General features: G+C 44.4%; 1 protein-coding gene across 3 annotated transcripts in view; it reads right to left on the bottom strand.

Moving 5' to 3' along the window:
* Positions 1-22905, bottom strand: part of LOC6607388 — a 149046-nt gene that overhangs the window by 9093 nt on the left and 117048 nt on the right. Inside the window, exons 5-12 of one of the 3 annotated variants that reach the window (XM_032720422.1) lie at positions 8418-8753; positions 7767-8035; positions 7638-7687; positions 7072-7178; positions 5525-5611; positions 4498-4554; positions 1486-1543; positions 726-955 (exon numbers count right to left, since the gene is read on the bottom strand). In XM_032720422.1, the coding sequence (XP_032576313.1) occupies positions 726-955; positions 1486-1543; positions 4498-4554; positions 5525-5611; positions 7072-7178; positions 7638-7687; positions 7767-8035; positions 8418-8753 (1194 nt within the window). The remainder of the gene's footprint in view (positions 1-725; positions 956-1485; positions 1544-4497; positions 4555-5524; positions 5612-7071; positions 7179-7637; positions 7688-7766; positions 8036-8417; positions 8754-22905) is intronic. The other 2 variants (XM_032720423.1, XM_032720424.1) reach the window with 2 other exon arrangements.

The following is a 22905-nucleotide window of genomic DNA, read 5'->3' as shown; positions in this document are numbered from 1 at the left end:
TCGAGCAAGTCAACAAGAATTATGCACTTTTTGACTGTCAATAAAAATAAAGTGAGTTCGAGTCGCAGTTTGTCCTGGAGTTAAGCACACAGCAAAGGAACGCAGAAAGGACGAAAAATGCCAAAGGACATGGACATACAAATCGAAGTGGGTAGAAATCAATGCGCCAGCACAAAAATATATTCAGCGTATAATTTAATAAAGCAAATAGAAGAAAGCCACAAAGCGAAAATCGCTGAAGAAAACCAAACTCATCGGGGGCAACCACGAAAAAAAAATGCGGAAAGGAAACTCCCTCACAACATTTTGGCTGGCGTTTTCCACAGAGAAATCAAAGTGGGTTGGAGCTAAAAATTGAAATGGAAGCTGGCATTGGATCGGGTTTGCCCCACGGCTCGAAGGAGTGCGCCCAGTAACCAGGATTAACGGCGTTGCAGGATGCGGCGCATAAATTTCAAATGTGATTGCAACTGCGACAATGTTGCCGCTGCCAATTTTATTTTTCAAGTGGATGACACAAGCCGCATTGAACAAGCCAACGAAAGTGTATAAATTTACTCAATTATAACTAAAAAATTAAATTTTTTCATGTTTGTTGTAACTTAGCGATAGTATTTGATTTAATTCGATATATTTGGCTCCTTTGTATATATGTAAAATGTAATCCTATAAATTAAACTTAAAGCCTATCATAGTTATATAGTTATAATAAGGACGAGTCTCACCTGAATTGTGGCAGCTGGTCCGCAGTTGAGCCCGGCCATAAGAAAGTCATCGGGATCGCTTTCGTAGGGCGGCTCGTCGTACCAATGACCTTGATGATGCAGCGCACTCACCGCATAATGGGCCGCTCCCCCGCCGCCACCATTGCCGCCCACTCCGAGGGGCATGCCCAGTCCGGCGATGCCCATACCGCCGCCCGTTCTCAGCGCCTCGTCGTACATGTACGTATCGTCTGCAAGATGGGAATAAACCAAATTTAGCAGCCGCAAAGTAAGGATTAGTTTAAAGATTAGTTGGGAAAAATAAGAGAGAAGGAAGCACTGGAAAGGCGGAGGAACTTTAAAAACTTTTTGCGAGCGACCGAAAAATGTGCAGAGCCAGCAGAATGGTTGCAACACAATATTATTATACGCCACGTTGCACACAAAACTTGCAATGCCATTTGCCACATGCTAGCAGCAGAGCAAGTTGCTCCGGAGCCCGAAGTCCGGGGCTTATGTACGGATTCTGGTCCGGAAACGGACATAAGATTTTATGCTCGCTTATGCATGCGACGCTCGCCAGACGGGCGGGCCAGCCACGCCCACTCTGGCTGCTGCGGCTGCTGCAGCTGCAAAGGCTGTTGCAACTGAACTTGCAACAGAAGCACTTCAAGTGTAAAATTCCTGGCTGCATGCTGCATACTTTTCGGGGGCAGTCGCCTAGATTTCCCTGCCCACCACTGGATTTCCTTTATCCCTTTTCGGTGCTCTTTCAACTTACCGATGCGTCCTTCGCCGCGACTCATTTGCAACAGTCCCTGTCGAATATCACGCAGGATCTATTAAAGACGAAACAATGTTGCATTAGTTTATGGCAAATAAATGGTAGGTGATTTCCTTTAACTTTGGGGTATTTCGTTGCAAGTGTAACTTATTTTAATCCAGTTTAATCAGCTGTGTGCCAACTTCACATGGTCAAAGAGGTATTCGTCTTCGTTTTGACAACTTCTCGACACCCTTCTCTCGCCCACAGACTCTATAACTAAATAAAACTTGTCCATATTAAAGTCAACGCCTTCGCTTGGCTTCGTCGCATTCGTATGCATGTTTGCTCCTATTTGGGCAGCACTTTGTCTGCATGCCAAACGTGACTGCTGTGCGAAATGAAAGGACGAAATGTTGTCAACTTGCTTCTACTTCCACTTCCAGTTCTACTTCTGCTTCTCCGTCTACGGCTGGCATCTTATTAGCCAAGTCTGGAGTTGAGGCACAGGCGTTAAAATTACAAAATTCCATTTGAAAACTAAAACAATTTTCCCAGCGCAAGCAGAACTACGAACTACCACACAGAATGTGCTACTTGTTCCTATTTTTCTGTATTTGGCCAGAAGGCATGTCTATGTCCTGAGTGTCCTGCAGCATAATGGCATTCTATGTGCGCTGCATACTAATTCCGAGACCATATACTACCAGTAGTATGTAAGAAAATGCTTTTGCTGCCGAAACGGAAAGCGAAAAGCATGCCAGGGCCGCCAAACAAACAGCAACGGCCAAAATAGAGACACACTTGGCAATAAAAGCGGGGCGCTGAAAAATTAGCTAAAAGCTTTTTTGGCCAGTCACATTAAAAATGCATTCAAATGGTAGTGGGATGTTTGCTATTTTTCTTTCTTTTTTTTTTTGCGATGTTATATGGTCCACTCCCACACAATTGGTTAGATGCTTCCGCTGCCAAATTGAAATTTACGTGGCCAAGAAGACACTGCTACATTTCTTACAATTCTAATCACATCTAGGCTCTTGGGGGACGCCTGCTTAATTGCCTGGCCAAATGCAAAGACCCCAAAAATGGAAAGAAAAGGAACGAAATTTCTAGCCCTCTCCCATCATAAATATTTCATGTTGCTCCGCACACACAGAAGTGGAGCAGTTTCTTTTCCATTCCAGCCATTCCTGGCCAAATGGATAACAAGGCCTCGACGGCAGAGGCTGCTTTCCATGTGGGCGCTGGGTTGCTGCAAAAACAGCAATTACAATTAGACAAACAGAATGTTGTTTGCACAAGTTAAGCAGCAGTAGCATCAGCACTAACAACAATAACAATGTGACACCCCAGCCACCCCCACCCCGCAGTAAGGATCTACTATATTCGTGTATGTGGCGCAGTAACCCCAACTCTTGTGTGCTTTTCATTTATGCACAAAAATTATTGCCCTTGCTTAGGAGCACACATTTTCCTGGACTGGCAAACAGTCGACAAATTGTCGTGCAGCAACGCAATTTGCGTGAGTTCACTGAGAAAAAAAATAGTTTGATAACTAAAAAGCCTCACAGCATCAATCGAAAATATCTGAAAAACAAACTAGCTTCTAGTTTCCATACAAAATAGTAGTTGTTTGATGTGATAATTATTTTTTTCCCAGTGTAACTGTGCTTTCAAGTTCTCATGAGTATGATGTGCATCCATCATTGAGCCCGATAACTGGCATAATTAACTAGCCTGCTGCTGCTGCTGCCAAGTTTATGGAAGATGTGTAGTGCTGTGGTAGTAATGATTTCCCTAATCGATTTCAGTTTTAAGCCGAAGAAAAATCTCAGCGCTCTTTCGAAATCTTTTGGCTTACAGATATTATCCATCAGCCCGGAGTATCAAGCAATCAACATGGAATATTTTACTCGGCTTTCACATTTAATTCTCTTGGCATATAAATAAATAAGTTACTCTCTTTCGGCGACACGCCCATTTGTTTTTATCATGTCCTTCGTTTGGACAACGTTTTCAAGTGTGGAAAGTAATTTTTTGTTTTTTTTTTTGTTTTATGACAGCACAAAGTTTATCATTCGCCACGTTGCACTTCATTGTTTTTGTTGCCTCCTTTTGGGGTGCGCCCGCAGCATGAGCATGTGTTGGTGTGTATCTGTGTGCTTAACATTTTGTCTGCGTCTGTTTTGCATGTTGCTCGCCACTCACACTCACACACTCGCACACACATTTATTTGGTAGCTCGAGCTTTTGGCCTGGTCTTCGGGCCTTTATGCCTTGGAATAATTGCTGTTTTTATATCAAATATTTTTAATAGCTTTTTTAATTGGCTTGTCCATATAGAAGTCGTAGCATTTATACATTGCAAAAACAAATTGGGGTGCAAACAGTGCGTGCTGCAACCGTAAGTTGCTTGAGTTTATGTCTCATAATTAAGCGAAATTTTATGAATATATTTCCCATAACTACGAAAAGAATATCAAGAAGTTTAGCGAAGCATGCAAACTTTATAAACATTCGTCGGCCTGCTTTTATTAATGACTCTAATGACTATTACGTAGTTACTTTGGACTTTAAATTACACATTTGATTTATATTTGCTTACATCTATCTGCCGTGAGAGCAAACCTATAAATTCGAAAAGCACCTTCGGCTGCAGGGCAAGAAAAAGCAAGGAAAACCTTTGGCCTGTGCAATTGCAACTGTTTCTTCCATTTGTGTATTTAATGCATGCAAATATAAGGCTACGGAATCTGTGAAATTAATAGTGCAGCCTGCAACTAGCCCATACTGCTAACGATTTCAGCCAAGCCTGCGGGCTGCGAGTGTTTTATGTTTATTTAATTTGTGAAAAGTGCCCAGAACAAATATGCTTGATTTATCCCTGGCCACTGCACATGTTTGCCATGTGCATTTATCAATTTCGGAATAGACATCTTGAAGGCATAAATCTTTGCCTTGTGGTCACAGGATATTTGGTTATCTGAATATCTGGCTATGTGAATATGTGGATATGTTCATGTCACTTACCTCCTCGTGTTCACGTTGAAATTTTTCCTTTTTCCGCATTGCCTCTTGGACTTTCAACTGCAATTGGAAAATGGTTTGTTAGCTCTGCTCGTTTGCTGAGTGACATTGTTTATTTATGAATGTGGCAACTAATTTCTTTGCTAACGAAAATTTAAAGTCTACTTTTTGCGCTGCAAATGGAAAAGGGGCGCACTCAAATTTGGGGGAATATTTGGTAATGCATTATGCATTTGCTAACTATTGTTGCAGTTGCTGTTGCTTCAGGTGTTGCTGCTGCTGCTGCTGCTGTTGCTGCTGTCTGTTGCTGCTGTCGCCGTTGATTGCATTTTGCTGCTTGTTTTTAGTTTGGCGCCGTGCGCGCTGTCATTAATAATGAATGTTGACGGCAATGAACTTTTAAATGTTGCATGCATCCACACGCTGCCACTTCCTCTTCCTCCCGGTCTCTTCGTCCTTTTTGCCCCGCGGCACTCGCTCCGTTTGCGATTGTTTTTGTTGCTGGTGGCATGCCATTACAGGTAAACGTGCTCAAAAGCAACAGCCGCAGCTTTCGTGTTGAAATTGCATTGCAAATGCAGTCAAAAAGGTGGGGTGGCATTCGTCCGCTGGGCGGTGTGCTAAAGTTTCACCCTGTTGTTGCAGTTTGTGCAAATTTTTTTGTTGCAGCACAATTTTGTTGGCTGTCACAGCTGTTGCAACACACAGAGGCAAGAAGCAAAGCAGCAACATCAGCTTGTTAAATGTGCAGCATAAATATTTATGCCACACAGTCTAAGCAACCAAACATCCCACTAGCACACGCATTTTTAAGCGAACTATAGAAATATGGCAGGAGATTTTAAGTTGAAAATGTTATTAATTTTCTATGCGGTTTCTCCTGAAGAATTTGCGCTTTTAAGTGATATTATGCAGCATTGTTCTAAGTTTAGTAGATTACCCTTTAGAGCTTCTAAAGCCGTCTAAATCTCTTGTTAAATGTTGTATTAGTGTACTTTTATCGGTGCAGCCACCTATTAATGGTACTCACCCTGTGGATTGTCTCCTCGAAACTGTGCTGCTGTCCGCCGGCGCCGCCGTTTATCATTTGAAAGTGCCGCAGACGATCGTTGGCCGCCTGCAAAATAAGCGGGAATGGAATCAATTTGGGGCAAAGTTTTAAATTCATTTTCAGACAGAAAAGAAGCCGGCGTGCTTTCAATCGCCAGGCTTATTAACTTTCTCAAGTATGCACAAAGGTTGTGAGTCGCGAAGGGATGGTGAGGTGAGGGTGAACAGGACGCTCGTAAATCAAGAGGAGTCCTTGAAAGGCGGCCAGCATCGTGCTTTATCGCCATTAGGACGCCATTTTGTATTTCACACCTTTCAGCGGGGCTTTAATTTTTAATTAATAACGAGTCAAGGGTCAGGTTAGGGTCACCCTTCGACCCTTATTCTCGGGTCGCTGTTTAATGCGTTTGTTTTCTTATCATAAATAGCAAATCAGGTGGGAGAGCCAACGAACCAGGCAGCAAAACACATGGCCAGGTGGAGTGCTGTTTAATTATATTTTGAAAGGCCAGGCCACGGCTGTTGAGTAGGATGCCGCTACTTAGGCACATATCCTTAGTCATTTCCTGCGCTTATCTGTGTGCCAGGACCTCCCGAGGACCTGCGAGGATGCCAGCCCGCTCTCTTTCGCTGCCCTTTTTTTCCCTCCCGGCAGTTTATTATTTATATTTTTTCTCCTTCTGCTCTCCGCGCCTTTATTTATTCTTTTCTGTGCTGCTTGTGAAAAATTTATGCATGTCCTTGCTTATTTATGAGCAGCGTCGCCGTCCTGTGCCACGTTATCTCTGCTCTTGGCCGCAGTTTCATTGCCAGGCTCGGCTCAAGAATAGTGCCCCAGCTGTACCAGCTGAACCAGCTGTCCCAGCTGCTGCGACTCCAACTTGGGCTAACTCAGCTTATGCTGCTGCTGCTCCTGATCCTGATGCTTTTCCCCAAAGGTTGCTCTAATCAAAGGCGCTGAATGAACCCTTTGTGAGCGGCGCAGATAAAGCGAGTGTACAACAACTTCCCCCAAAAGGGGCGTGGGAGGGGAGTGGAGGCAGGAAACTGATGGCGTTTGGTCCTGGCGCTATTGGTGCACTGCCAGGATGAGAAGTGGCAATGTAGACATGGCCGCTGGCAAAACATTTTTAACCTTTTCAGCTGGCAAAAAGGGAGAAGCTGCTCGGCGCGGCGCGCATAAAAATTTACATGTCCCCAGGGCCAAGATTAAGTATACTACACAGAAGACTGCGGAATATTCAAGTCAAGACGCAGAAAGTCATAAAATGGCAGCCTAGAAGAGGCTGGGCAGGGAAATTCGAGAAAAGGAAAGGAAACCAAACGAAATGCGAGCAAATAAATTGAAAGAATTACCGCAGCAGTTGATTCAAATGAAAGGCTGGGGACGGGGACAAAACTTGCGGGACAGGACAAACAATTTGCTTGCGGTCATAAAACGAAGCGCGAAAATGAGTTTCGCTCGCTGGCCGGAAACGGCGGAAACGGGGTGGGTGGGAAATTGTATCGAGGGAGTACTTTACTTACCCTGGCCTGGGCGCCATTCTGTTGATTGTTCCGATCCCGTCGATTGACAGTCTTCAAGCCTTTCAGCAGCCGGGCCAGTGTGGTGCGTTTCTTTGTCTCGCGACCCTCTGAAAGTGGGGGGGGGGGGGAAAATCGGCATAAAAAGGACAAAAATTGAATTAGTGAAAGAAACTCAAGTCGGCGGCTTATGTACATCATTTTTGTTTTATTTTCAGACCCTGGTAGGGTGATATAACTTTCCTAAGAGTTTTATAATTTAAAAGATTATTTTATGTCAAGTAAATAACTACTATAAAACAGAAAGCATTCAAACTCTGCTAAGATCGTGATTACTTATCTATGAATATTCATAAAAGTACTTCTTTAAAATTCTGACCTCATTACAATTGTGCTCTACATTTACTGCAGCTTCTCAGCTGCACTTTAATAAATAAATTAAAAAACTAAAGTCTAAAGATTTCTTTTAAACGTTAAGTACAAAGCTCATCACCTTTACACAAAGGCTTTAGAAATCCTCTACCAGGATAAGAATTTTACTTCTCTGGACTTTTCTCCTTTCAACTTACCAGCTGTCGGTGGAAATTCGTAGAAATAAGCTGAGCGCGGACTCAGGCAGCTGAATGGAATAGAATAGAATTTTTATTAGCACTACGATTCAATGGAGAGCGCTCGAATTATTCAAATCCTGTACTCACTTTTGCTGCACAAAGTTCAAATGCGCGACATTCGGTGGCAGGGTCTGATGCTGATGAGGTCCTTGCTGCTGTTGTCCTGGCACAATTGGTAACTGTTGCTGCTGCTGTTGCAGCTGCTGCTGCTGCTGTATGCTCTGCTGCGTCTGCAGCGTCTGCTGCTGCAGCAGCTGTTGCTGTTGTGTTAACCCTCTGGCCACGCGGGGTGCGAAGACGCCATAGCCGAATCCGTAGATCTCATCCTCCTCCTTGTCGGACAGACAACTCGAGGGCTGTAAGGTTCGGGAATGGAAAATTAGTCATTTTATTGGCCACACTTTTTGGGGGGGTTAAAACACAACTACAACTACATGCAAGTGAAAGTGGAGAACGCAAGCAAGCAAAAAATATTTACACAATTCTTAGCACACAATTAAATAAATTTATTCGCATACGGGCTTAATGGTTTTTTCAATTATTTCTTTTCAAGCAACGCCAACATCAATTTCATTTTTAGAAAATTCTTCGTTCACATTGTTGATTTTGTAAATATTTTCCTTAGGGGGCCGCTAATGGAGTCATTCATTTTTATTTTTTTGGTGATTAAGGAGGCGGGAGATTGGGTGGGTGTGGTGTTTGGGTGTTCGGTTCGTTCCGGGTCATCATCATACATACCGAGTACTTTCCGGGCACATAAATGGGCTGGCTATGACTATTGGGCAGACCGGCGCCGTGCATCGAATGACCACGATGGCCGTGCTGCTGGCGGTGGTGCAGTACGCCGCTGCTGCCGCCGCTGCCACCGCTGGCCGCCCCACCGCTGCCGCTGCCCGTGCTGCCGCCAGCCCCACCTGATCCGCCCACCACCTGGGCGGCACTGTGCAGCGGACTCCGCTCCGCCCAGGCCGCCTGGCGCGCCCGCTCGATAGTGGCCAAAATGTCCCCGAAGGGAGCCATTAGCAACTCGCAATAGACGGATGCCAGGCCCTCTAAATGGCCGCGTTGTCCATCCTGCAAAAGAGCGAGAAACGAGCAGCAGAGATCGGTAAGACACTTGGCCAAGTTCTATTTCGTTTTTGGTTTTTTTTGCGGATGAGAGTTGGGTGGGGGTGGGTATGAATGCTATAAGGTGTGCGGAGGTTACAGTGGGGCTAATTGGATGAAAATCGGGTGAGTCAGAGTGGGTGGAAAATGCGAAGAGCTAGAGCGGTTAATGATGCTACATTGATGTTGGCGTTGGATGGGGTCTAGTCACCGGGTTAATAAGGCAAGGGGTTAATTCGCTTATCCGGTTAGTTAAGAGCAACCATAACCATAACTAAGCTACAGGTTATTCTGGAATGTAAATAGAACGGTAAATAGATGATGGAGGATAAATATCAATTTCATAGGGCTGCTTTAATGTTTTGAAAGCGAAAATAAATGGTTTATATTTCAAATGATTATATATATATATATATATTTCCACATAATTAATAGTTATTATAGCTACGCATTTTGGCTAATAAAACGAATTATCGGATTTGAGCTTAAGTGCACCCCCTGTTATAATTAAATAAATGCCTATATGTTCAAGTTCATATGTTTGCCTACAATACGCCGCTCAAGTCAAATTAGTTGCGCCAACTGCCGCTGCCAATTGCCACAAATAATTGAGTCTGCCCCGTGGAGAGGAGAAAAGGGGGCAGGGTAACTAAAAGCCCGTGTGCCAAACATAATGCACTTAGTCTGGGCATAAATTATGGCACCCACACACACACACTTGACTGTGTTTACGGCTCTCGAAGCGATTTCCCTCAGTCAGTAGGCAAAACATCTCGGGCCTGATAAAATTGTTAACAAACTGCCATGTTAAATTACACAAAACAGAGGCACTCCGCATTCACTCTCACTCACACACACACACTCGCAGACAAACTCACACAAAGAGAGGCACAATGGGTTTCCCTTACGCACTTTTTCATTGCATACCTGCAGGGGCAATTTTGCAGGGCGAAAAAAGAGCGGATATGACTGGGTAACTGGGCGGGGGGTTAAAAATGGGGTCTTGGGTCGGGGCGGGGTGTTCCCGACTGCCTTGACATTTTGAGTGGCGCTCGGGGCAATGTTAAACGCTTGACATTGTTCCACGACTTCGCTCTGTGCCGCGCTGGCATCAATCAAATATGACACGCATTAAAATATCGCCCGATTCCTGTCGCTGCCACATGACCCCTGCTCCCAAAATGGTGCCCCATATCCTGTCCGATTTTACCCGCCTCATGTGGAGCCACCATGGGCAAATTGACAGGCTTCAGCCTGCCACCTGGCTACGGATTTTACCTGGGAATCTGCTGGGCCCCCGTTATGGGTGCGCTGTAATTTGACGGATGAAAAATACCTGCCATGGTCCTCTATGGGCCTTATTATACACTCATTTTTGCTGGCTTAAGCACACTTTTATACCAATTTGAGACCCTAATTGAGTGCTACCAAGGAGTCCTTTCCTTTTAGTAGGATAAGAATCTTAATAAGGAAAGCGAGCACTTCTTAAATTTACTTTATATTGGTTTTAAAGTACTAATTCTTTAAATGAACTTATTGTGATCAATGTCATATTTTTCATCTAATCTGATAGGGTATTCGAGTGCCCACCTTGATCATTTAGCATACTTTCCTCTCCTTAGTTAAATGAGTAGACCAAGGACTTTCAGGCCAGACATGCGTAGAGTGAAAGAACCCGCTTTGTATATATATTGTGCAATTTGCGAGGAAATTGCCACGTTTAGCGTAATTTTTGCTACTTATTGCCTCTTTGACTAGGATGCCAGCAGTGAAAAAGGGAGAGTTTCATAGCCTTTGGCCATACAGCTACCACTACTGCCAGCCGGAGTTCCATTTTCTTATTTTTTCCTGTCGTTTTCGCCCTTTTTTACGCTTTGGGTAATTTCACAATGAGGCCTCCAGGCTGCTGGCTTGTTTGGCCTTTTCATTAAAGGTTAACTCGCAAAGTGTCAACTTTTGATGAAGTGGAACGAAAGTGTTTCGGCCTTTTATCACAGACAAAGTGTATTTAATGCCCAATTGAAATGGGTACGGGTATGGTTAAAGGCAGTTGATATGGCCGCAAAACGATCGGATCACCGAGCTTTCCCCGTATCAATCAACATTTGATGTCCTATAAACTGACTCCGTTTTGTAGCAATTGTCTGCTCGATCCCATCTTTCAACAACTCATTATGTTCGTGCCAAAGTTTATTATGCAATACGGAGTTTATGTCCCATGTGGAATCAATTTCATCTCGGTATACGGTTGATTATTACTACATACTGCATATACATATGTGTGTATCACACTGTCTACCCACTTCAAAGGTCATCGGAGCTTGTCCAAGTCGTAACAGCAAATTCATAAAGTCATTTGCAATTTGGCTGCCAAAGACTTCAGTGCCAAATGAACGAAAATGGCAACTGACAGAAAGTTTGCCACTGCCAGATGGATTTCGATATAGATATATATCTGGCTTATGCTCATCGTTATGTGTTTGCGAGCTGAACAAATTCATAAAAACGAACCGACGAGGGCAAAGCAAGCAAAATAACTGTCTCAATAAAATAATTTATTGAAGTTTTGCAATGCCAGCGACAAATGCAATAAACTGCGAACTCTGTCTTGGCTCACATGACGTATGCGTTATAAATTTATTTTCAATAGCTCCTCCGCAGCAGCGATCGGGTTGGGAATTGCGCTGGGGATGCTGCTACTGCTTTATTGGCAACTCTTGACACACATCGCGGTGCGAGAAAAACGCGCCAGACCAAGACAAACAGCAGGCGAGGCAGCGGCGGCGGCAGTTAGTTAGGGAGCCTGCCAAGCGTCCCAGGACATAGGATGCAGGATAAGGGAGTCGGAGCCGCAGCCAAAGTCGAAGCTGGGATAAAGTGATGTATGAGTTTAACGCCCTCACGTCCTCGCAGACAGTAACACAGCAGCTGAAATAGCGACAGGAGCCAGGGCAAAAAAATATTAAGCGAGGAAATATGTTGCCACTATATTGACAGCATGAATCGAGGGGCGAAAAAGGGCGATGGGTTGGACGATGAGCAACTTTGGCCCAGGATTTTGGCAATGACAGTGTAGCTACACGCAGGACCCAAGTGAAGGCAACATCGCAACTTTTTGGCAACGTATTTTGTTATTCCTGCCAGCCAGGCGAAGCCAGGCCAAATGACTTTGTTTATGTGTTTCATGTACATTTCGGTAATCAGCCCGGCACAAATTACACGCCGGGCTAATAACTTTTGACATGTGATTTCGCAAGTGGCGTTAAGTCCACGCCGTCTGTTTTGGTTTGCTCATTAGGCCTGGTCGGAACAACACTCGCTCCTCTGGCTGTCAATTTTTTCCGCAAACTTGGCCAGCCACTCGACTTGCGGCCTGCTAATTGATGACGTCTGTCCAGGGGAAAATAATAAATCAGATTGGATAGAGTATAGGGGATTTAGGACTATGCCTGAAGTGCTTATGGATTATTATATTTGAAAATTGGGCTTTTGGCAATCGTTAGCTATCTTTCTCATGAATTTTTAAGTTCCTTTCTTATTGGAAAATATATAAAGATATTACACTATACTGTAGAGCATTCAGAATCGAACACAACCCATGCGATATTATCCGCATCTGCGCCTGGCTAAATCCGTTTAATGAGCAAACACAACGCACGCAAAATTACAAAAGAAGCTCAGGAGTTGGAGGCAGGGGACCCACAAGGAGAGGTAGGATTCCTTTCCGCTGCTGGTCAGCCAGAATCTCGTGTTTACACAAGACTTCGAGAGCCACATGCAAACACCAATTAGAGTGACCACAGGGCAAACAAAGGGCATCAATTAAGGGGACAGGGCGAAACCGAGACCTCAGCCTCTTTAAGTTAGCCCATTCCTCCGGCTAGTCAACCATTTGGAGTGCCATCAATTGCGAATTCTAAATCGCAAAATCTATTTGCAAGTCACAATTGTTGTGAGATGGATGGATGGCTGGCTGGCTGACTGGATTGGGGAAGTCAGATCCGTTTCCGTTTCAGCCGCAATCAGCCGAAAGAAATCAACTGGAGCGTTGTGATCCACGGCTGCTGTCTGATGCCGGCGAGCACTTAAGGGTTAATTCCATAAATTGTACATCAAAGCAGCCGGTTGGTGGTGGTCAAAGGGAAGCGGTGGCGGGTGTGGTCCTCAGGCATTTGCCCTGCAGTTGACAATTTTTGAAAGTCAGTGATTTGTAAATAATCCTTTTATAAGCACAATGGCTGCTCGTTAACGGCAAATGAGTTTTGACATGGCCAGTGGACATTGGGCCCCCCGTTTAACCCCCAACTGCCGGCAATCAAGATACACTCACTCACTAACACACACACGCCCTTTGCCTATCGCTGTGTGACAATCTGGGAACGAGGATCTGAATAATGCCTGGCCATTAACACAGCCATCATCGTTATCATCATCATCGCCACAGTCGTGGCTCGTCATCATCATCGCCCTCATCCTCGTGACCCCTCGCCGTTCCAGTCCTCGTCCTTGTCCTTATCCTTGCCCTTTGAACCCCCTCCGACATAACCTCTTCTTGGCCGGCACTTTCAGCCAACACCATTCCGGGTTGTAGTTCGCTGTTTTGGCTGTTGGTTTTTCCGTGTTAATATACCGCATACATGCAAAGTTGTGAGCCTAGGCGGAGGTTTTCCATTAAGGAAAATGCTATTTTGTACTTACATCCTAACATGAGCTGGCAACAAACTCGAGACCCGAGACCAAAACTATGTTAAGTTGTTAAAAAGCACAAAACTTGGCCCGAACTCTTCCTGCAGGAATTCATTAGCCAAGCGCATGTACCGACATGGCGAAACGAGAGGGTACACGGAACGAAAAGTATCTTTAGATATTATCGATACTATGGTTGAAGTACATTAGTTTAAATATGTGTACTAAGCATCAGCATCAACTTGTTGGATATTTTAATATATGAATATCAATATCGATGATATTAGTACATGCTTTTTCTATTTTTAAATAAATTAATTAATTATGAATTATATTACTTCCTTTTTTCATGTGCACACTGTCCCAAAATGAACGGGCCATATTGAGGTACGCTGTCTGCATGGCGCTGCCTAAAAGTATTTTCTAATTAAATACTCATGTTTTACAATATGACGCTGACATTCTGCGGAAATGCCTTTTAATTTTCACATTTGAGATGCTCGCACACCAGCACACACGACACACAATTCCCCCTAACCCATTTGCAGCCCTTTTCCTTTTCCGGACTCAACTCATTTCGCCTGGCATCTTCCATTCCATCCAAAACGTGGCACATTTAAGTTTAATTTGCCAGAAATGAGTTTTAGTTTTCCACGCGACACACGGCGCACAAATTTCATCTTCAGATGGCTGCCCTTTCGGCTCTTTCTGCTGTATCATTTCCGTTTGGGTGTGGGGCTTTTCCACGCATTTTCACTCCTGCTTCTCTGCGCGCACATACATTAGCAGCAAATAATTTAATTTCTCATTTGTAAGTGATGGAAAAATCATTTCAAACATAAAAAGCAAGCTGGAGTGCGTGGAAATTGTCAAAGGGTTGCGATGCTCGTATGCGAAAAAAGGCAAAAATTACGCATACGCCGCGTTTCCCATGAAAGCGTACAAGTCAGACAGCTGCAGGGCAAAATACTAAGTGGGAGGTGGAGTCAAACAAACGACTGGCATTACGTTTCAATTTCCATTCTCATTTCATTTCCATTTTCCCAGCCATTTAATTTTAATTCATTTGCATTGTCTCTGCAGCGCGCGGGTTTTGTTCGTTCGTGTTCTTTGGCGCATCAAATGGAATGAAATCAGCCATAATTAGCATTATATTTCATACTTAATATAATTTAAGTTGGCAAAATGCACGGCACTTCCGCCCCCGCAGTCCACCATGTCTCTTATTTTCCCCTTTATCAGCTGGAGTGACAGCCATGCAATGCCCACCAGGACAATGCCGGCGAGTCCTTGCACTTTGTCGGCTGGATGTGAAGTGAATTGAAGGGGGAGCTGCCCTGTTCCATTTGACATATGTGCACGCAAAGTGCAGCGTTTGATTGCTGCACCCTGCCCCCAGTGCTTCCTCTTAACTTTCTATGGATTCCCCTCGGTTGCAGCCATTTGCACCCCCCTGCGGATACGCACGTGCCCCCAGGCCGCTTGTCTTTGGCAATTTATGCGCTCGCCTGACGCAATTATGCGAAATTTTCGCACACAGCAGGACCTGATCCCTTCCACGCCCTCCCAATGGGAGTGGGCGTGGCTAAACGCTTGTTGCGTGGGCGGGGCATTTTAAGTTTTCCTGGGGTTTTTGGCTTGGCTTCGGTTTTGGCCTGGTTTCAGTGTGGTTTGGGGTTTGGCTTGCTCTGGTTTGCAGCGCGTAATTTAATTACTTTTTTGCGGCATTTATACACAATGAGGGGGCGGGCTCAACGATGGACAATCATTTGTTGTTCTTGTTGCTGCTCCGGCAATTTGAATTTTCGGACAGACTGACAAATGCTTGAGGTCATATTATAGGGAAATTAATGTTGTTTTAATTGTAAATGAGTTTGCAAATGGACAGCGGATCTTGGGGGATTGGCCATTCAGGGGAGATTAGAGCATTATTATTTCTCATTATGTCTAGACTGCAAACGATTCATAAATTAAAGAGAAGTGAAAGTAGAAGGAAACTGGAAAGGCCATTAAATCGTTAAAATATTAGGATATTAGGATCTATACCTAGAACTTTAGTTTCGAGTGCATCGGAAGTCTAACTAATTAAGCAAGCTTATTCTTCTAGACTTCTTTGACTTGTCTGTCCTTGATTGATTTCATTTCGTTTGAGGACAAACATTAGTCATCGGATTGTCAGCTCCATAGAAAACACAACAAATTGGCATTAAATGCACAATCAAACAGGGAAGGAAACTCGAAAAAAAGTAACAGCCACACCAAAGTACATAGACTAATCTGCCACAGGAGCAGAAGAAAAAGTACTGGGAAATAGGGAAAATGGGGAAAAACAATCCGCTCACATGGGCTGCGATGGTATATGTGTATATGTGTAGGCGTTGCTGTGCGAATGAGTAAAAGGCAAAGCAACTGACGCATGGGAAAGTGCCAAAATGACTAACGCACGTATGAGAAGTTTGAGGGGGTGGCAAAAACGGGTGCCTTGTAGGCCTTGAAAGGCCACGGAGAGTAGGCGGTGGTGAGGTGGCAACATGACTGGCAGGGCAGACAGACAGAGACGGACGGCGACAGACGGAGACGGAGCGACTGACAGATTGAGTTTCATTTTGGGTGGAACACACGAAACCAAAGTCAAGCGAGGATAGCACCCAAATATTTTGCCAAATTACATTTCAACAGCCTTTTGCCGTTACAGTTTCTCTCAGCTTACGAGTGGGTTCCCTTTTCAAAATACTCTTTTCAAGGGGTAGTCCACAAATGTGGGTATTCGTGCAAGGTTCAAATAACAAACTATTATATATAAAATTAAACTTTAGCTTTTGCACGTTTTTAAAGAAATCCTTAAGATCCCCTTTGGTTTTTAATATTACAAGGAAAGTGTATATGAACCTTTGCTTTTTAACTCGCAACATTTCACCACTATTGTTTTTTCTTTTTTTCTGCCTTCCCTGCTTGGTCAGTAGAGGAAAATTTCCACATTCGGCACATCAATGTCAAATTGAGGCATTGGTCAGACAGCAGACACGGGCGAGTGGGGGAGAAATGGCCAAGAGAAAGGCAGGAAATTGCCAAAAATGCGTTTGTGTGCGTGGGCCTTGTCGTAGTGGACATAAAATGAAATGAACAAAAAAGATTTCTATCTCGAGCGTGGCCACTCGAATGGTCAAAGTTGCTTAATATGACAGCTGCTCCGGCGGACGAGAAACAAATGAGCGTGTGTAATAAATGTGGCCATGTCCGTGTATGAGGGTCCAAAGTTCAGAGGAAGAAAGTGCAATGGATTCGTTAAGGCGCCAAGCTCTTTGTCATTTCACCCACCCGATTTAGTCGATGCTAATCCATGGCATCAAGCATGGAATGCTTAAAACAATTTACTTTGATGCGGTCGCCGGTTGACTGCTGCCGGCCAGTCGCATTACAATCCAATTGACTTCATTTGTCCGAGTAAAAAGCAGAAGATAAAATGGATTAAGTTCCGCCTTCGGCCATTGTCCATTGTTCCGGTGGAATCCGTTTAGACGTTGTATAAGTGTAGCGATTGTGCGGCACCCCCGAGTCATATTTGCAGTTGTTAACCGCCCACAACAATGGGCCCATCGTTTCGATGAATTTATTCGCCCATGCCCAAGCCCACCAAATGATCCTCCTTGGTGGTTTCTGGCCAGGCCCGACCACGCCAGGCGGCATATGAATTGATTTGCTGTCAGATGCGGCCACTGCATGCACGACTTGCCTTCGCCGGGATTCCTCATTATGCCGCACATATGGTCATGTTGCCACAGCCCCTTCTCCAGCCTCGTTCCACGAATTCACCCACTTGGTATGCGCAGGCATGTGGCAAGACTTTGCCTGAGTTGTGGCTCAGGGCGGATCAGGCTCATCCCATTCCATTCCAACCCCACGAAAACCTGATTCCTTGCCGTTTGACTGACAGTAATATTTGCCCAAATTTACGCGTTTCCGTTGCCCGCAATCAATTTGCATTGTTTGATGTGCACCTCCCCCAAAAAATGAATACAACTACGCAAGAATTACATGCAACATGAAACAAGAATTTTGTAGAATCCAAAAAGAGTTCATCATTTGTTTTATTAAAAAGTTTATAAATATGCCAGGTATTTTATGTGACTTCCATGTGAGATCAAAGAACATCAAATATATTTTTCAAAAATGTTCTAAAATGCTGCACAAATTTGAGGAATTTTTCTAGTTTTTTGCATTTGGGCTAAATTCCTAATCTCAGCGTAATTTCATTATCATTAGCCAAAGAAAGCGAAAAACTTTTGCCGCCAAACAAGCTGTCAACATTTTAATAGAACCGAAAAAGGAAAAGGAATAGGAAAAGCGAAGCAGAAAAACGCTTTGGCAAAATATTTGTTTAAAATTAAAAAGGCAAATGGACTTGAGCAGACTCCGAGCCCCGGGGGCAATAAAACTTTCTTCATCAAGTCGCTGGAAATGGAAGTAGAAAAGTGGCTGTGGCAGTGCCACAGACTGTGGCAGGAGAGCAGAATCAGCACTGGCTGGCCTAAAACTATGCTTAATTTTTTATCAGCTGCAAGTCACGGCGACCCAAAGACCAACTTTGCCCTGGCATTGGGCCAAAAGTGGGCGTGACATCGCAGATTGTGTGCGGCGATGAAAGCCGCGGAAAATGAGAAAAGAAAATGGCAACGTTTGGCCTACAACAATTTCCTTTTTTCCCCATTCTGCTCGCTTTTCTTTTGCTGTTTTTTTTTTTTTTTTGCGAAACAAAAGCGCGTACATTGAACTTTTGAGTGGGCAACCAAGGGGCCGAGTTAGGTGGTGTGTAGGTTCAAGTTGGGTGTGCCCAAGTGGGCGTTCTGTGTCCCAGTATGCGTCAACGTAAATAGTTTGTGCTCTCGTTCTCGGGCAGCAGGAGGAGGATGGAGCACGAGCAGGAGCAGCAAATGGCAAACAGAAAGACAGCAGGCAGTTGGCTGTTGCCTGTTGGCACTTTGGCAACGGCAGCGGTACAAGGCAGAAGGCAGAAACAGTCGGCAGTCAACAGACAGACAACAGACAAGTGCACCCTTCTTCCTAATGAAGCCAGCCAAAAACACGGTCCCAGACACAATGTCTGCCCGTGTTTTTGTGCCCAAAAGTGCATACATGCTGCTCTGCGTCCGCCGTCTCACACGGCGAGAAAAGGTATCAGTGAAAAAGATACATTCTCGCAAAGGGAAAGATACAATGCAAAACCAGAAAACTAGTCAGAAGTATCTCATCAATAGTAAAAATAATATAATTGATATTTATATTTAAATATTTTAAATTTAATCTGAACTCAACATTTTAGCTCTCTGCTCTTACAAGCAGTATCTGCATTATATGTAACTTTTTGAATACACTTTGCGTATTTTGTCTGCTTTTCTCACAGTGCACTGTCTGCACCCAGGAATCGCAATCTGCCAGCCATCTGTGAGGCGTACACACTTGTCAGTTGGGCCCAGGGCAACCCGTTAGACACTGTTGACAGCCGGCGCACAAGGTGCAAGAGGAGTTGCCCACGGATGGCGAAGGGAGCCATGATGGGCGGTACACGCCCCTTCGCATACCTTGCCACACAAACGAATGAACGGTGCAAACGTCGACGGCCGCTTGACAACTATCTGTCCGTTTGCTTGCCGCCCGTTTGGCTTTTACTGCACTTGCCAATTGGCTGACCTAGAAAGGCGTACGTATGTCAGTAAACAAAAGGAGGGAGTAGGGGTTCACCCACCCCCTCAATCACCTCGCCGTTCGCCGCCCATGAGTCATTGTCTGCTTTTAGTGCACTTTTGCACGCTTTTTGCACTGCCGTATTTATGGCTTTGGCTTTTTGCGAGCTGTAAATCTGTTAAGCCCTTGAGTGGCTCGTTTTTGCTGTGTACGCGAGCAGTGCGCTGGGAAATTAATAAAATTTTATGGAGCCACGACTAGCATTTATTATGCTAATTTCCCAGTCCCCAAGCAACCCCCTCCCCCTTCCCACTGCTGCATAAGTATCGAAATGATTATGGCTTATCAAAGCTATTGGCGCTCTGGCAATTGCAATTTCATTTTATGTCCGTGTGTCCATGACCAGGGCATTAAAAATGCAAAAGTGATTATCTCTAATGGCAACGTATGCGACACGCTTCGGTGGTGGACCAAATTCTGTGCCACACAATTCTGATTGAACTGATGAAGCATTCTGTTTCGCTGAAGTGGTTGGGTTAGGTGATAAACGCCGCTTAGAAAAGAATTTGATGGCCGAACAAAGCCGACAATAAACATTCCATTCAATTGAGCCACCAAAATGGCATCAATGTCATATCAATCAAAAACTCGCACTCATACCAATGCTCTGAATGCATTTAGCCGCAGACAGTTCGATTGAAATAGAAGCGTCAGTGCAAATCCGCACAATGCAAATTAATATAGTATACTTAACCGCGCACGACAATGGACCCAGTTTGCGGCTGAAGGGTATGTGAATATCTAGCTACGCAACAAAGATATTAAATTATCGTAAAGAGTATAATATATATCTATATTATTCCTTTTGGATTACAGAATCTCCAGCTGGCTGACTCTTGTCATTTGACTGCTCATCATCGGCAGATTGACACTTTCCATCAAAGCGACAGCTGAGGCAGCAACACTGGCCGCAACAGTTGCACATTTGATTCGGTTTTGTTTGTTCGCCGGATCGAGCCTGCCCTTCCCCAGATTTTCCCACAAGCACGAGTGTGTGTGCACACACATTTTTTGCAACCAACTGGGGGGCAGTGAAAATTTACCACAAAGCAGACAAGCTCACATGCACATACTACACAGCAATCCAGTCGCGTCGCATTTCTGGCCTTTGTTGTTGTTTATCAACGTTGACAAATCTTTATGTCGCCTGCAATCTTTTTTTCCCCCATTTTTTTGTTTGGCTTTGTCGCCGTCGGTTTGTGTTTGTTTATGCCCGGCACTCTCGCTATTTTTCATTAGAGCTCTCGCATGCGGTTAGAATTCAAATGGTCGGGGGTTGGAAAGCGGATTTGGATTTAATTTATTTAAATGCTTATCACGAAAAGGCTTGAAAGCGGCTTATGAAAAAATTAATTTCGCAGCGGAGTAGTGGCAGTAATCAACCCCAAATGGTGAAACCCCCACCTACACAGGACTCGCTGGTATATGGCTTAATTAAGAGAAGGGAGAATGGAGCCTCAAGACAAGACAGGAGACAATGGCCACAAATCGAGCCAGATGGACAGGGAGCAAGGCAACCGCAACAAGGGTAAATCCCACCCAACTGTGGCCCCAGCCATCAGCCGTCCAAAAACTGTTACGTTCAATTAATTATTCAAGTGAAAATTCTCATATCCTGCTCTACATGCGAAATAAGTTCGACAATCGACAGCTGTTGTTGACCTTACCCCCAAAATGGTCCGCAATTTATGGTTGCAAATTGTTTTGCACCCGAAAAAGGTTACGGTTACCGGCAAGGCAATTCTGATGGGCAACGGTTCGTATGAGCAACATATTCCGTTGGCGAAAAGTCAAAGGCAAGCAAAGGCATCCAAGGGTCCAACTGTTACGGCCACCGACTGCTTTGCATGCCAAACAACAAGGCGAAAGGATCTTCCTCCTCTTCCGGGGTTACAAAAGGTCCCTCCCTCAGATGTTGTTGATGATGATGATTGTAATCCGGTTTGTAAGTTATGTGCTGCTTAATTGAGTTCACATGCACATGACCTGAATTCTTGATTGCCCAAGAAGCCAGGATTCTCCTCGAAAAACCAAAGGCAAATCCCTCCCTCGTCCCCCTCCTACTCCAATCCTCTCCACAATTCCAATGTGTGTGTGGGTGTGTTTGGGTGTGTGGAGGTCGCGTCAGGTGCTCTGACTGCTGATGAGGCCACAGCACGTGTTGCCCTCCTTCCAGAGGTCCTGGGATGTTCCACAGATAGGAGACGTTTAACCTGCAAGTTGATTTCACTTATCCCTTTGCATCGCTCCTCTTATTACGTAATTTCGTAGTTTACTTTGCCGGCTTTGCCACCTCCTCTTTAAGTGGCAGGAAAAACAATCTCTTAATTTTCGTAAATCTGCACATCATAATTTATTTTAATTGCCTCTACGACCCCGGTGAAGTTTCCCATTATTTCCCCGACACACTACCCTTCAGTCTGGGCTGCCGTAAAAAATGACCCAGACTTTGTTTGGATTTGAGAAAATGTGGGGAAATTGCCAAAGAAAAGCAATTTATGATAGCCACATGGATTGTTTATGATGTCTGGGTCGGCTGTGGAAATTTACGTGAGCCAAAAAAAAAAAAAAATACCATGAAAACGAGAGAAAAAAGAAAACAAGACACGAAATCTTGCAATCTGGAAAAACTTTTGCGAGGGAATAACGTTACGGAGCTCGGTAGATAAATGAAACTAATTTAGTGAGCTGCTCATCTGGGGAGCCCAGAAACAATCTAAGCCAAGGCAAAGGGCTTAAAATCATTTGCCCGCAAATATCCAAAGGGCTCAGACCAAAAAATTGTGTACCCAAAAATATGTAAATATGTGCACCTGGCGCTCTCCTGCCCCAACTAGGCACAAATATACTAAAACTTTGTTTTTGGGGGAACGAACGGGAGAAGGGTTGGGTTTTGTGGTAAGTTTTCCGGCTGCTGGAGGAGAGCTTTTCCCGCTCCTTGCTCGGGCTCACGGAAAAACTGTTGCTATTTTGGCAGGCAACTTTCCCATGGAAGGCTGAAGCCCGGTAACAGCATTTGACAAATGCCGGCAAGACAGAAAGGACACCCAGGACATTCAGGATGTGAGGCTCGGTTCGCCCTCTAATGCCAAAGGTGGTTGTTGTGGCTGCGTTGCGATGCCCTGGAGGCTTTTGCACGAGGCTTTTAATAGTTTGATGTATGAGTGGCTCATACTTCTTCACTTCGCTTCCGTAACCCTCCCATCCCTTCACCATCGCTCAAGGCGCAGCCACACATATGCAAATTTTTCCGAAAGGGTTCGGCAACCATTTCCCCCACTTCCTTTGCCTGTCACGGTGTGTGTGTGTGGAAATTAACACAAATGTATTTAGTTTGTGCCCAAATATTTCATGTCTCGGTTTGGGGACTTAAAGGTGCCCTAATGGTTGTTCGTGAGTAATGGCTTTCTGTGGTTGGGGCCAAAGTTTTTAAGCTAATTTTAATTTCAAGCTTAACAAAATGAAGGCATTTATTGTGTTGGAATTAATTAACATTTTTTTGTGCAAAAAGTGTTTAAATTTAAAGTGTTAAACAAAATGAGTGCAATCTGGGTGGATGTGTTTAATCGGAAAACATCTGGCTGTTGTCGCTGACAAATAATGAAGACAAGTTCAAAGCAAACATAAATAAAATTGTTAACATTCTCTCGCCGGCCCCGCCCCCTTTTCACCATCATCACGCACACGCCCC

The sequence above is a fragment of the Drosophila sechellia genome, chromosome 3R, assembly GCF_004382195.2.
Source record: "Drosophila sechellia strain sech25 chromosome 3R, ASM438219v1, whole genome shotgun sequence".
Classification (NCBI taxonomy): domain Eukaryota; kingdom Metazoa; phylum Arthropoda; class Insecta; order Diptera; family Drosophilidae; genus Drosophila; species Drosophila sechellia.
The sequence above is the reverse complement of the archived record's forward strand: the minus strand, read 5'-3'. Positions and strand labels throughout refer to the sequence as shown.